At 38.5% G+C, this 13,063-nt stretch overlaps 2 protein-coding genes across 2 annotated transcripts; both read right to left on the bottom strand.

The window, feature by feature from the left end:
• Positions 1 to 440: 440 nt before the first annotated feature.
• On the bottom strand, positions 441 to 5,549 carry LOC119721157. Its single transcript, XM_038191022.1, has 3 exons — positions 5,328 to 5,549; positions 4,026 to 4,232; positions 441 to 2,132 (listed from the first exon to the last, which is right to left on the bottom strand). Coding segments are annotated over exons 1-3 (417 nt in total). The 5' UTR covers positions 5,329 to 5,549; the 3' UTR covers positions 441 to 1,923.
• A 3,497-nt stretch (positions 5,550 to 9,046) lies between these two features.
• LOC119721071 lies at positions 9,047 to 12,196 on the bottom strand. The gene is made up of 6 exons (XM_038190994.1): positions 11,813 to 12,196; positions 11,338 to 11,404; positions 11,107 to 11,198; positions 9,972 to 10,064; positions 9,660 to 9,722; positions 9,047 to 9,408 (listed from the first exon to the last, which is right to left on the bottom strand). The coding sequence occupies exons 1-6, from the start codon at positions 11,936 to 11,938 to the stop codon at positions 9,280 to 9,282; spliced, it is 570 nt and encodes a 189-aa protein (XP_038046922.1). The 5' UTR covers positions 11,939 to 12,196; the 3' UTR covers positions 9,047 to 9,279.
• Between the last annotated feature and the right edge of the window lie 867 nt (positions 12,197 to 13,063).

Raw genomic sequence — 13,063 nt, 5'->3', positions numbered from 1 at the left:
ATTTCATATTTTCATTTGTTATGTAAGTTTTCGTAAATGTGCGACTTCTTTCACGAATTTCAAATGGATAGGCCTATATAGCATTAAAATAAACTCTTCCAAGACTATTGTTGAATTGCTAGCACTGTACATGTATACAGTCGAACACCTATAACAAGGTCCTTGGGACTTTACAAATTGCCTTGTTATAACAGGTACTTTGTATTATCAGTAATGGAAAACAGGAAAACAAAGGGAACAAAGACTTTGGGCCTAACATTTTCCTTCTTATAAGCAGGATGTTATTAACAGTGCTCTTCTTATCAGGGTTCGACTGTACTTACAACATCCAAAGTTACAAGTGCATTTCCACAAACTACGAGGAAAAAAGGTTTAATCTGAGCTGTTTGAGATTCACTTAGATCAGGCACGCAACAAAGTTGATCTGTGACTATTTCAAATCAATCAATCAATCTAGTTTTAATTCATAACTTCATAATGAAAACATATAAAGTACGTAACTTAATAGATAAACAAAACATAAAAGTAAATGACAAAGATAAGTAACAAAGATAAATGAAAAGCAGAGAAGTCATAAGGAAGTTGTAAGAAGTCCAAGGACTTATGAAACACTCCCTTTAAACCCCCCCCTCCCCCGAGAGAAAATCCCAAGTGTTCCCTTTACGCCCAACTACCATACCCCAACCTAAGATGTTCCAGTATTAAACTTAATAAAGACAAGAATGTATGTATAAAACAATGTACAATGTAAACACTGTAGGTGTAGGTGTTATTTTGTAGGTGATGGAAAATATGAATCCGTCAGTTATTTTAATACACAAGCAATACACCACACGGTTAGCAGATAACCACTAAAAACTATTACAAAGATTGAAATTGAATCATTATTTATTTTCCAGGGGTACAGGGGCAAGTGCCCCCTTTCCCCTCCAAATGCATATGACTCTGTATGTTTTTTTTAATGCCGTCCTAGTAAATGCACATTTGTGTACAATTTAACCTTATTTTTTAAGTTTCGTTTTTGCCATTTTTTTTCAGGGCATTTTGGTGCCTTTTTGTTTTTTGATGCTTATGATGGTTTGCATACTCATATGCAAAAGTGTAATGTCATTTCAGGCAGAAACCACAATTTTACAGCTATTACAGCACCACAATTTGCCAGAATATTGGATATTTTGATGTCATACATTTGTACAATTTCTTTTCTTTGGTGATTTGATTCAGTACATGGCAATAGGCCAGTGAGCAACGTTTTCTAACAAATGTTTTCAATGAGCAAAATTTGGATTCACAATTTAACCAGAAAACTCCCAAAGTGAACAGTGTCTTCCTGAAATGACATCACATTTAGACTGTGCTCTTGATACACCTTTCCTATACTATAATTACTTTTGTATGTTGAAATGCTATGTGACCATATGATGATTGTTGACGACAGTTTTGGGTGCTCTGATTATAGAAGGCTAGTCCTTCTCTGGATGGCACCCCATTCATACTCTAATTCTGCTTATTATTTAACTACATTTATTCATATTACACTATGTAAACTGTTGCTTATGTATGTACATGTATGAATGGAATAAAACAAACAAACAAACACCCAACAAACAAACAGCAACATCACCATCATTTGTCAGGGAAAGCACAGATTTCTTAAAGGGCCTGTGACATGGCTTTCTCTTGGGAATTACTCCTCTTCAATGTATGAAAACTATTTGACATCTTTTTTTGGTAAATTTTATTGAAATGTACACTTTTTTTAAACGTTAAACAATTTTCATAGTTTTCCAGACAAATGAGGGCTCTGTTGCTATGATGTCACTTTTTAATCTATTTCATTGACAATTCAACAAAATCAGGAAATTTGTTGTACAATGTAAGTCCGATTTATTGAAATGCTAAAAAGAAAACCAAAATGAATGTTCAGTACTTCACAAAAATAGCGGACACTGTGACATCTACCTTAGCGTCTCCGTTTTGCTCTGTCACGTATTCATAGTCAGCTGCTGAAGGCTGCCTCTGATATGCAACTTTGCACTTGGTCACATACCAACTGTAGTATGTCTTGGCTGAATACGCCAGACACCACTGTATGCTCAACGAGGTCCACCTGGATCCAAGAACTGTCATTGCTGTGAAACACAGAGTGAAGAGAGATGAAGAAAAATTGAATATCCATCCATACATACTGGAATTTGTATCCTCCTTGTGGAGACATTTCTTGGTTCTCGTGATCAATACACGGTACCCTCTGAAGACATAGGTATAATAGGGAACAAAAGATTGTATACGTCCCCACAGGGTAATTTCTATAGATGAATACGTCTCCACAAGGTTATCACGACACATACATGTATGGATTTTACTCAAAAACTAGGAATTTCCAAGGTGGGTTGATCAGTCGCAAATTGAAGTATTTTATGTAAGTGATATTAGGTCCGAATTTTAGCACAGGGAAATTAATTCTGGTTACAATAGGAGCATTTTGAAAGTAAACTTTCAAACTTCGAAAACTTAAGTACTCCCCTACCCAACCCCCTACACACATACATGTACACACACGCATTCTCAAATTTGTATCCTTGTGGAGACATTTCTTTGTTCTCGTGTAGTAAAGTTTTTGAGTTTGAAAGTGAAGTTTCAAAATGCCCTTATTTTAACCAGAATTAATTTCCTTGGCTAAAATTCGGACTTAATATCCCTTTTCTAAAACTCTTCCATTTGCAACGGATCAACCCACCTTGGAACTTCCTAGTTTTTGAGTAAAATCTAAATATTCGTGAAAACCTTGTGGAGACGTATTCATCTATAGAAATTGCCCTGTGGAGACGTATACAATCTTTTGTTCCCTATTGTGTGCACGTCTCTAGAGGGCACGGTGTATCAGATCACACCCACGTGTGTAAATACCAGCAATCGTGGACGCCCCATTGTCCCTAATCTTTTTAGCGACAGCTCTCATTGGTTTTGTACACGATTTGAGATCGTGGACGTTCGGTCAATCGTGGACGTATTGTTTGCACCCAAATTCTTTTGTCCTACATCCATGATTGCCGGTGTTTACATACGCAAACATGCATATGTTCCATACCTTTTGTGGACATTCTTTTGTTTTCGTGTAGGTAAAACAAATCTGAGAACATTTATTTTACTTGCACTGTGAACACTCTTTCAACCAAAATCTGTGATCATGATTTCCTTGAGTGTTCTTCTTCATTTTGCTACTGATAACCCTAACCAAGAAATGCCTCTAAACTTGTTTTCCGGAGAAGAGAAAACCTTGTGCAGACATGGGCAAGTTCACAAAACATTCACACTTCCTGTCATAGTTCCAAATGCTACTTCTGCAAAATTCTGTTCTATTTTTTTTTCCCTCTCGCACTGCCTCATTTTGGAGATCATACTTCCATTCTATTCTCAATCCTGCACAATATTGCATTGAATTTTACGGTAACCTCTCCATCAGCAAGCAGGTGTGGAGCTTCAATTGTGGTATTTCATTCGGTTGTTTCTTTTTTTTCCCTCTTGCACTGCCTCATTTTGGAGATGTATGTACAGTGGAACGCTATAACAAACATCGCGGGATCCACAGAAAATGTTTGTAATTGCGATCGTTCGGTATAGCGATTTTAAGCTGCCGGTGCTCCGGTACTCACTTTTCAATAAATAGCGCCCTTCATAACTCCACTCTGCACGCCCTGGTAGTTACTGAAAAGACGACTTCGAACACGTGCCGACTATTGAATTATTTAATTATACAGTTTTGAGCTTACTACCTACATCGATGGGTGGCTTTCCCCTTCTATGCCTTGGGGAAATAATAGCCACTTTCGCTCTTCTGTTGACGGTTTTCAACACCAATGTTCGGTTGGTTTTGTACACAAAAATCGGGAGCAAAGGACGATGTTCGGTATAGCCGAATGTTCGGTATAGCAGTGTTCGGTGTAGCAACATTCCACTGTATCATACTTCCATTCTTAGTCTCAATCCTCCACAATAGTACATAAGTTTAATTTTATACTGACCTCTCCACCAGCAGATGAGTGTGGAGCTTTTATTGTGGTGTTTCCTTTGGTAGGGCGTACCGTACCTGCAGAGAGATTGCCATGTTCCGCCATGGTTCAGCCTCCCCCTCCTGGTAGGGTGCAGGTCCTGGCTGCTGGATGCCCTCGTGCGTCTATCCGGGACGGTCTTGTCTTGAAGACCTGGGCGCTCTGGGGTCCAAAACTTCACTTTTGGTAACAAACAGGGGAAGAAATTGCATTACAATTACATGTACTTCAAACAATTAAAATGAATACTTGACCGAAATATAGCAGGTGCTTCCCAACTCGACACATGACACTGACTGTGGCGGAAGACGGACAACATAATGCATCTAGGCAGAGTAAAAAATGTACATGACATTTAGACTTTGTAGTTCATCAGTTTACGCTTTAGAAACACATGCACTCACCCTCTTTAAAGCAATAGAAACTTAATCCCCACTTTTCAGATGTCTGTATCCAATTTTGTGTAATTTCCAGGTTTGTTTGCACACATTAGCATATATATATACATCTAAATTCCAATACGAAAAAAGTACACGAACAATAGACGTCTGAAAAAGGGGGACTGATTTGCTATCGCTTTAATTTTGCGCTTCGAATACAAATTTATATAGTTTGTGAAAATAACAACTTGGCAAATTTTAAGTTCTACATGTTCGGGTACATTGCGTGGGAAAGATTTCCATATCTGGCCATCACTGTTATTGTTTCCTTTAGCTTTAGTGACCTATGAGCCATCAGAAAGTGATAATATGCCCTAAAATTAAAAAGACAAATTAGCAGGGAGAATATTAAATTACCGAGAAAACGCTTAGAAATTGTCAGACCAGTCTCATACTGGGTTTGTGCACATATCAGGGTGACAATTAGTGTGGCCTTTATTTAAGACCCATACTGGCCATAGTTCTATGGGTAATTTATGGGGCTATTTGTCATTTTGTGACCGGTTCAACAACGAAACGATCGGGGACCAGTTTACGGTCCATGTAACTGCCACTGTGAATGTAAATGTATGTACAACGTAGATCGTTTTGTTGTTGAACCGGTCACAAAATGACAAATAGCCCCATAAATTACCCATAGAACTATGGCCAGTATGGGTCTTAAATAAAGGCCACACTAATTGTCACCCTGATATGTGCACAAACCCAGTATGAGACTGGTCTGAAAATTTCTAAGCGTTTTCTCAGTAATTTAATATTCTCCCTGCTAATTTGTCTTTTTAATTTTAGGGCATATTGCCACTGTGAATGAATACATGTACCAATCGAAACTTACTCAGTTTTGACTTGAGACCGTAAAATTAGAGCCAACAAATGTCTGCAAATTGACGACAGACAGACGATTACCGACGACAAAATTAATGCTGGATTCCTGAGCATCAAAAACACTACGTCCTCGCCGCCAGTAGGATTTCTTATGTATACATCTTTCCTTCCTCCATCGTTATACTTGGACAACTGTTAAAACCGCGCAGACTGACTGTACAGATCTACAGCTTACACGCGCGCGAAATAACCATGCTTTATTTGACCTTTCAAATGACCTCGGGTATGGAACGCCTTGTCACACAAAATAATACAAAATTATCTTGCAACATATGGAACGCCTTTGATACAACATTGATTGCCAGGACGCATGCTTAGTGTTTGTACCAATGGTCTGGGAGATCGCGATGATTGCCTCCGTCCTTAGTCCCTGGCAAATCGCCCCCGGATCTCTCGCATAACTTGCCTCATCCAGCGATCTGGGTTATCACAGTCAGCCTTCGATGCATGCAGGGGGAATTCGGTCCAAAATGTAAATACTTTTAGCCGCCACTTGATCCTACTTTATTCAAATATGTTTTGGATTTAGGGCTAGACCGACTGTGTAAAGGAAGACGCGTCAAGTTCGTTCCAAAATAAGAAGGCATGCAATTAGGGGAAATAGCAACATAGGGCGTTAAGTATATTTTTCAGGAGTCCGATGGGCTTAGCCTACATCATACCGTCAAAAATCTAAACATGCCTCAAACAAGTGAAGACGTTTCATCAATGTTTTCTCGAAAAGTCACTTTTCGAGAAAACAGTGTAATATATGTTCACTGAGCTGAATCTGGATGCGGGTTAGGTTTTGAACACTAGCAGCAGCAGCTCACTATAACGGTCGCCGACTCGCCGTCCAGTATGTGAATTAGCCATGGTCGCCAAGCAAGTTATTTTCACTACAGCATTTCTTAGAAAGTAGGAATGAAAGTTTCTGTATCTTGACCTCATTCTTATGTTGAACACATTTTCTAAAAATCTGATGAAAGGATCAAATTAAAGTAAAACAACTTTTTCGAACAAAGTCGCTGTCACAAAATGAAGAATTTCCTACGGTATCATCTTTGTTTGTTTTTTTATAAATGTTGAAAATGTTCTTCAGACTCGATCAGAATGTAGATTAAGAGTGAAAATCTGTGCCTCAATTGAGATTGGAGGCTCATCAATGCGAAAAGTTTTGGAGGATCATACACTGAAACAAACGTTCAAGTCATCTGGTTTTTAATAATAAAATCTTGTTACTCTTTTCCAAGGAAATGATATACATGTGGATCAGATTTACTCGAATTCATGTGAGACATGTAGACCTTTTTAACGTTAGTACTCTTCTTTATTTTGAGCGGCGTTTTGAAACGAACAAAATGCATGAAAAGTAAATGATCCTATGTCTTTCAATTTGCCTCCGACAAATCCCAAAGCCACCACCAAGTTGACGATAAAATTGTGTGCTTGGAATGGGCCTTAATGTAAAGGAATAATCCTGCCATGCATGACTGTTACTTGGATAGCCTTTCGCCAAGGCCATCGTGTTTTAGAGCGGCCGAGCTGCGAAAGCCCAAAAGCGACTGGAGCAAAGATTAAGTCAGCATGCACGAGTGGCAAAGCCACGAGACCTTTTCGAACTTGATTTTGTTGAATTATTCATTGTTGTTATGCAAATAAGAAGAGTGCTGAAAGGTTAACCAATCACAACGCGGATTTTGCCTAGTCGCTTCCATTTGTGAAAGAAGGGTGAGTAAGGAAAACGTAAGAGCAAATAACTGTAAGTTCAGATGAAAAATAAGTTCATACACTCAAATAATTTCTTGAAATACTTTGATAAGTAAAATTAAAATAAGATAATGTAAGAACGCCGCTTTGTCTAATGCCGGCGAACTTGGATGGATGAAACAGCTGACTGCGTTCGACCGCAAACAGGGACGATTCAGGGAAATTCCCTTTTGCAAAACAGTTTTTTTTGTCAGTTGTTTTTCTTGTTCAGAGAACGAAAGGAAGCTGTTCATATTCCACACATGATTTGTCATTGTGTATACATGTTTTGGTATAGTAGGCCTTACTGGTTGGCAACCATTGAAAACTTGTTTGAACTGGTTGTCAAGGCACGTACGCCACGGTCAAAGCTGTAGGGCGTTAAGTATATTTTTCAAGAGTCCGATGGGCTTAGCCTACATCATACCGTCAAATATCTAAACATGCCTCAAACAAGTGAAGACGTTTCATCAATGTTTTCTCGAAAAGTCACTTTTCGAGAAAACAGTGTAATATATGTTCTCTGAGCTGAATCTTGATGCGGGTTAGGTTTTGAACACTAGCAGCAGCAGCTCACTATAACGGTCGCCGACTCGCCGTCCAGTATGTGAATTAGCCATGGTCGCCAAGCAAGTTATTTTCACTACAGCATTTCTTAGAAAGTAGGAATGAAAGTTTCTGTATCTTGACTTCATTCTTATGTGGAACACATTTTCTAAAAATCTGATGAAAGGATCAAATTAAAGTAAAACAACTTTTTCGAACAAAGTCGCTGTCACAAAATGAAGAATTTCCTACGGTATCATCTTTGTTTGTTTTTATAAATGTTGAAAAAGTTCTTCAGACTCGATCAGAATGTAGATTAAGAGTGAAAATCTGTGCCTCAATTGAGATTGGAGGCTCATCAATGCGAAAAGTTTTGGAGGATCATACACTAAAACAAACGTTCAAGTCATCTGGTTTTTAATAATAAAATCTTGTTACTCTTTTCCAAGGAAATGATATACATGTGGATCAGATTTACTCGAATTCATGTGAGACATGTAGACCTTTTTAACGTTAGTACTCTTCTTTATTTTGAGCGGCGTTTTGAAACGAACAAAATGCATGAAAAGTAAATGATCCTATGTCTTTCAATTTGCCTCCGACAAATCCCAAAGCCACCACCAAGTTGACGATAAAATTGTGTGCTTGGAATGGGCCTTAATGTAAAGGAATAATCCTGCCATGCATGACTGTTACTTGGATAGCCTTTCGCCAAGGCCATCGTGGCTTAGATCGGCCGAGCTGCGAAAGCCCAAAAGCGACTGGAGCAAAAATTAAGTCAGCATGCACGAGTGGCAAAGCCACGAGACCTTTTCGAACTTGATTTTGTTGAATTATTCATTGTTGTTATGCAAATAAGAAGAGTGTTGAAAGGTTAACCAATCACAACGCGGATTTTGCCTAGTTGCTTCCATTTGTGAAAGAAGGGTGAGTAAGGAAAACGTAAGAGCAAATAACTGTAAGTTCAGATGAAAAATAAGTTCATACACTCAAATAATTTCTTGAAATACTTTTATAAGTAAAATTAAAATAAGATAATGTAAGAACGCCGCTTTGTCTAATGCCGGCGAAAGGCTATTACTTGGATGGATGAAACAGCTGACTGCGTTCGACTGCAGACAGGGACGATTCAGGGAAATTCCCTTTTGCAAAACAGTTTTTTTTGTCAGTTGTTTTTCTTGTTCAGAGAACGAAAGGAAGCTGTTCATATTCCACACAATGATTTTTCATTGTGTAAACGTGTTTTGGTATAGTAGGCCTTTCTAGTTGGCAACCATTGAAAACTTGTTTGAACTGGTTGTCAAGGCACGTACGCCACGTTCAAAGCTGTTCTGCATATAAAGTGAAAAATAATTATGCATGCTCAGACATTTTGGGAATCGATTCCGGTTGACTCCTGTAAAAATTTTCCTGTAAAATGGCTATAGAAGGCACAATCATAGTGGGTTTACAAAGCCCCCCCCCCCCGGCTCCAAAGAAAAAAACAACAACAAAGATACACCCTTTGCACCCCTACTTCTTCTAGCTTGAAAAGTTACGTTGCGATTCAAATGCTTGAAAAAGATATAACACTTGAAAAAAGTATTATTTACATTTCAATCCAAAATCGTATGTTATCAGGAATTAGCCTATTGAGATGGAACATGCCAAATTGCGATCCTTTGCTCTTGGACTATCACACCAACTTGATTGGTGCGAGGCATTGAGGCATCAGTCAGTGTCTGGTAATGCGAGATGACGAAGACCACGCTCAGAATCTGCAAAAACAAAAGCAAAGAAATTACTTGTTTCCCCTCTCATGATTGATTCTGGAAATGGCGGTGGAGATGGCTATTCACGTACCCTCTGCCGACTCACCAATGTTCATTCTTTACATAATGGAAACTTCCTAAGCTTGCTCAAGACTGTCCTAAATATCTTCCAAATCCTGATTCAATGATTCGGGATTTTGGACATTTTGCTTTTCGTTGACTGACTCACTCCATCCACACCACTGTTGAATACTTACGTTGAACAGCAAACACGACGCAAAGAAGACGAAAACTGATGTCAGATTTGAGGCACCGGGACCCTAATGAAAAGAAAAAGATGACACAATCAATTGAAAAGGTGAGAACCGTCCAAATGTCATTTCTTGAAGTGCATTTTAAAATGTTCGTACGCGTACACCCATACAGTTAGACCGTGTATCCGGGTGATCCGGGTAGTTGAGGGCCAAATTCAATATTTAAACATTTCAAATTGCTTTGTCAAAATATCTTGACATTCCATCCCTTGATTGACATGGAAAAGTTCGATTTCAAATCATTTGCATACGTACAACATTAGCCATCCAGACGATGTGAGCGATCACTTCGATGACAAACATCCAGATTCCACCCCCAATGAAGGGTATCAGCATAATCTTCGACTCCTGTATACATTTACCCAAAAGTCAGTTAACAACATTATATTATTGCTTAATCCTGTTAGGACCAGAGTAACTTTGGTCTTCTCAGGAGAGAGGGAGCACTGTATTCCCCCCCTCCAATACCGCGTCGGGCGATTTTCCTAACATTGGCAGGGATGTTGCCGTCCCGGTGTTGGATATCCCATGACATTCTGGCTGGCAATGGAGATAGGGGGAAAGAGTTTTGTATCGCTTGCTCATGTGGCATGCTCAAAGTTCACCTTTTGTGCGTTTACTATTTCATATAAGTGGCCACTTTCCCCCAATATCTGATTTAAAAAAATACTTTGTGGGATGAAGAGACTTGCGAAGTAAGTTACCAGAATAAACTTTTTACAAAAGTGGCCTAAAATGACGGCCATTTTGGGCCCATTGTGGGGCTTCAGAATTTCATTGTTCACGTTGTTTTCAGGGGCCATCCTGCCAAAATGTCACAAAAGCAAATATATCACGACAAAGCATCACCCTTACCTTTAACAGAAAAAAAAAATCGAATTTTAATATAATTGTTAGGTCCTATATTACAGTTTGTTATTAAAGCTTGCAAATTGCATTTTACCAGATTCAACTTAATGCCTGTGTTCTAATAAAAACACAGTACCAATCATGCAATTATTAAGTTAAATGCTAAAATCTTTTACAGTGGGAATTCCCATTGGAAAGGGGTAAAATTGGAGAGCATATTTTAAGAACCGTACTGGTATCTCCGGTTTGCATCAGCAGTCACTGGATTTCTATGTGAATTAGAGTACTAGACAAGGCTGTTTTATGCTTAACGTTGCTATAAAAATTGAAAATCTATTAGGCGAATTCCTATTTTTGTTATAGAAATTTGATGATTTCTTCAAGCAAATATTATATTGGCCCACCGTACAGGTCTGTTTTCTGTAAACGTTGAACAGTATAGTAATTTTAATACAAGTGCATTCAGTCGTATCTCCCAGTTAAGCTCTCTCATAGTCTACAGTAAAAAAAAAAAAAAAAAAAAAAAATCGAATAACGTTACCTTCCATACGCCGACAAGAACAAGAATTGAGGCCAAGAGCATGACGCAAAAGTCAACATTCTGCAAGGCGAACAAAGTAACGACAGGACCACCTGTTGAAAGAATAGCAAAATCTAAATAAACAGAAAAGAGCATGCCTTATCCTGCATAAAGGACAAAATACTCAATTGTGAAGAGTGCCCCTCTCGATATTGTTATTTTATTCCATTTTATTAATCTTGTTGTACTTACTGCCATACGTTGAAGGGAATGAAGCACAGCACCAAAGTGTCAACGACTCGGATACAATAGTGTAAATCTGTTTGTAAATAAAATGAAGCAAAACTTCAACACACCAGACTCATTTGAAGTCCTGCATTTTGTAAACAACAACAACAACAACAACACCAACAACGCTACAAACCGGGTCAAACGTCACAGAAATGCGACGCACAAGTTGAAGTGCTTACGTATATAGCTGTGAACCATATACGTAAACATGGTATGCATTTTGGGAATGCATTTTGTGGTGCTTAGCACATTTGTAATCAGCAAATGAATTAAATTGACCCCTGTTTTTTTTACAAAAACAAATTGGGCTTGACAAGAACTTCAAGTTTCTCTAGTTGATGTTGCAGAAATCGACATAAAAAATCTTGTGAAAACGGTTAGGCCTACAACTATTTTCGGAATAGTTAAAGTCTCATAAACACATTCTTTGACTCACCATGGTGTACACGGCAGCAGCTGTAGCTTCACTCATTGTGTTCTGCAAACACAACCAACTCTCCACGAGTGGTCGTCTCTTCAAACAGCTACAAATGAGGTCTCCAAGTTCTTCCAAATCGGACATGGTGATCCAAAGTTTCCCTTTTAGTCAGAACCGTTTTTAAGCGGAAAAAAAAATTAACTTTTTTTCTATTTGGCGCCAGTTACAAAAGCCATTAACACCGACAATACACAAAGTATTTTTGACTGATAGCTGTGTGGCCTACAGTTTTCACAAACCTTCAGATTTTCTAAAGCTACAGGGACAAGACGATTTGGAGTGACGATCAAAGTAATTTGTGGATAAAAAATATTGTTTTAGAGAATTACATCGGTCGAAACTGGATTTTTTTTACCCGGAAAGAGTGAAATTTACAATAGGAGAGTTGTTCACTTTTGTTAGAACAAAACTGAGCAAACTTGAACCACCTTGCACTTCGATAACAAAAGAGAGGATCATATTCTGAAAGTTGGTCGTTGCAATTTTGTTTATAAGGGGTTGATGTGGGTTTGATGTGGTTATTTTCTCTACCCCTGGACGGTTGCTATGAGACACCACAGTGTCATATATCTCTTTATGGTTAGAATAATGGCGGAGTGGCGTGAACAAAAACTTGCTTCGACCATTATAGCAAGGCTTTGACAAGGTACTTTCCCTAGCTTACCCCGTAAACATCAATAGCCTATTGAAATGCTTCTAAGATAGGAGTTCGATATCCATAATGAGTATCCAGATTCCCACAATGCGCGTGACAACTTGAAGTATATATACTTGTAAATGTATATCGAGCTCAGACCTAAACAGGATTGTATTATTGGGTTTTGCTCTTCACTGACGTATTTTGTAATCACTCGGGACAACACTGAATACACAGTGCTTATAAAAAAAAATACGTCGTTTAGGCCCCCCAAAAAAAGTCTCCGGTTTCTGGTATGCGCGCGCGTCGCCGTAGCCATGCGCGTCGGCAAAATGAAAAAGTTTTTTTTTTCAATAAAAGATGATGTCTCAAAACCGCCAAACTCACTGGTTTGACTGGAATCCTGCTGCTGCACAATTTTAACGTGTTTTTAGATTGGGTTATGGTCGAGAATAAGCTTTATGTGGCCTCTCTGGACTCCCATATATTTGCACTAAGTTTAGTCGGGCACCATTTGCAGTCATCAGCCGACATTTAAAGAAAAAAAAAACAGGTAAAAAAAAAAAAAAGCC

Source organism: Patiria miniata, unplaced genomic scaffold, assembly GCF_015706575.1.
Source record: "Patiria miniata isolate m_02_andy unplaced genomic scaffold, ASM1570657v1 HiC_scaffold_1, whole genome shotgun sequence".
Lineage (NCBI taxonomy): Eukaryota > Metazoa > Echinodermata > Asteroidea > Valvatida > Asterinidae > Patiria > Patiria miniata.
Note: the sequence above shows the minus strand (reverse complement) of the source record. Positions and strands in the feature narration are given on the sequence as shown.

Excerpts from the sequence above, each read along its gene's own strand:
- LOC119721157 (XM_038191022.1), bottom strand. Across the intron at positions 2,133-4,025 it reads ACTCATCTGCTGGTGGAGAG|CAATGACAGTTCTTGGATCC; the intron begins GTCAGTATAAAA and ends TGTGTTTCACAG.
- LOC119721071 (XM_038190994.1), bottom strand. The coding sequence starts at position 11,938 with ATGTCCGATTTGGAAGAACTTGGAGACCTCATTTGTAGCTGTTTGAAG. Across the intron at positions 10,065-11,106 it reads TTCTTGTCGGCGTATGGAAG|GAGTCGAAGATTATGCTGAT; the intron begins GTAACGTTATTC and ends AAATGTATACAG. Across the intron at positions 9,723-9,971 it reads TCGTCTGGATGGCTAATGTT|GGTCCCGGTGCCTCAAATCT; the intron begins GTACGTATGCAA and ends TCTTTTCATTAG.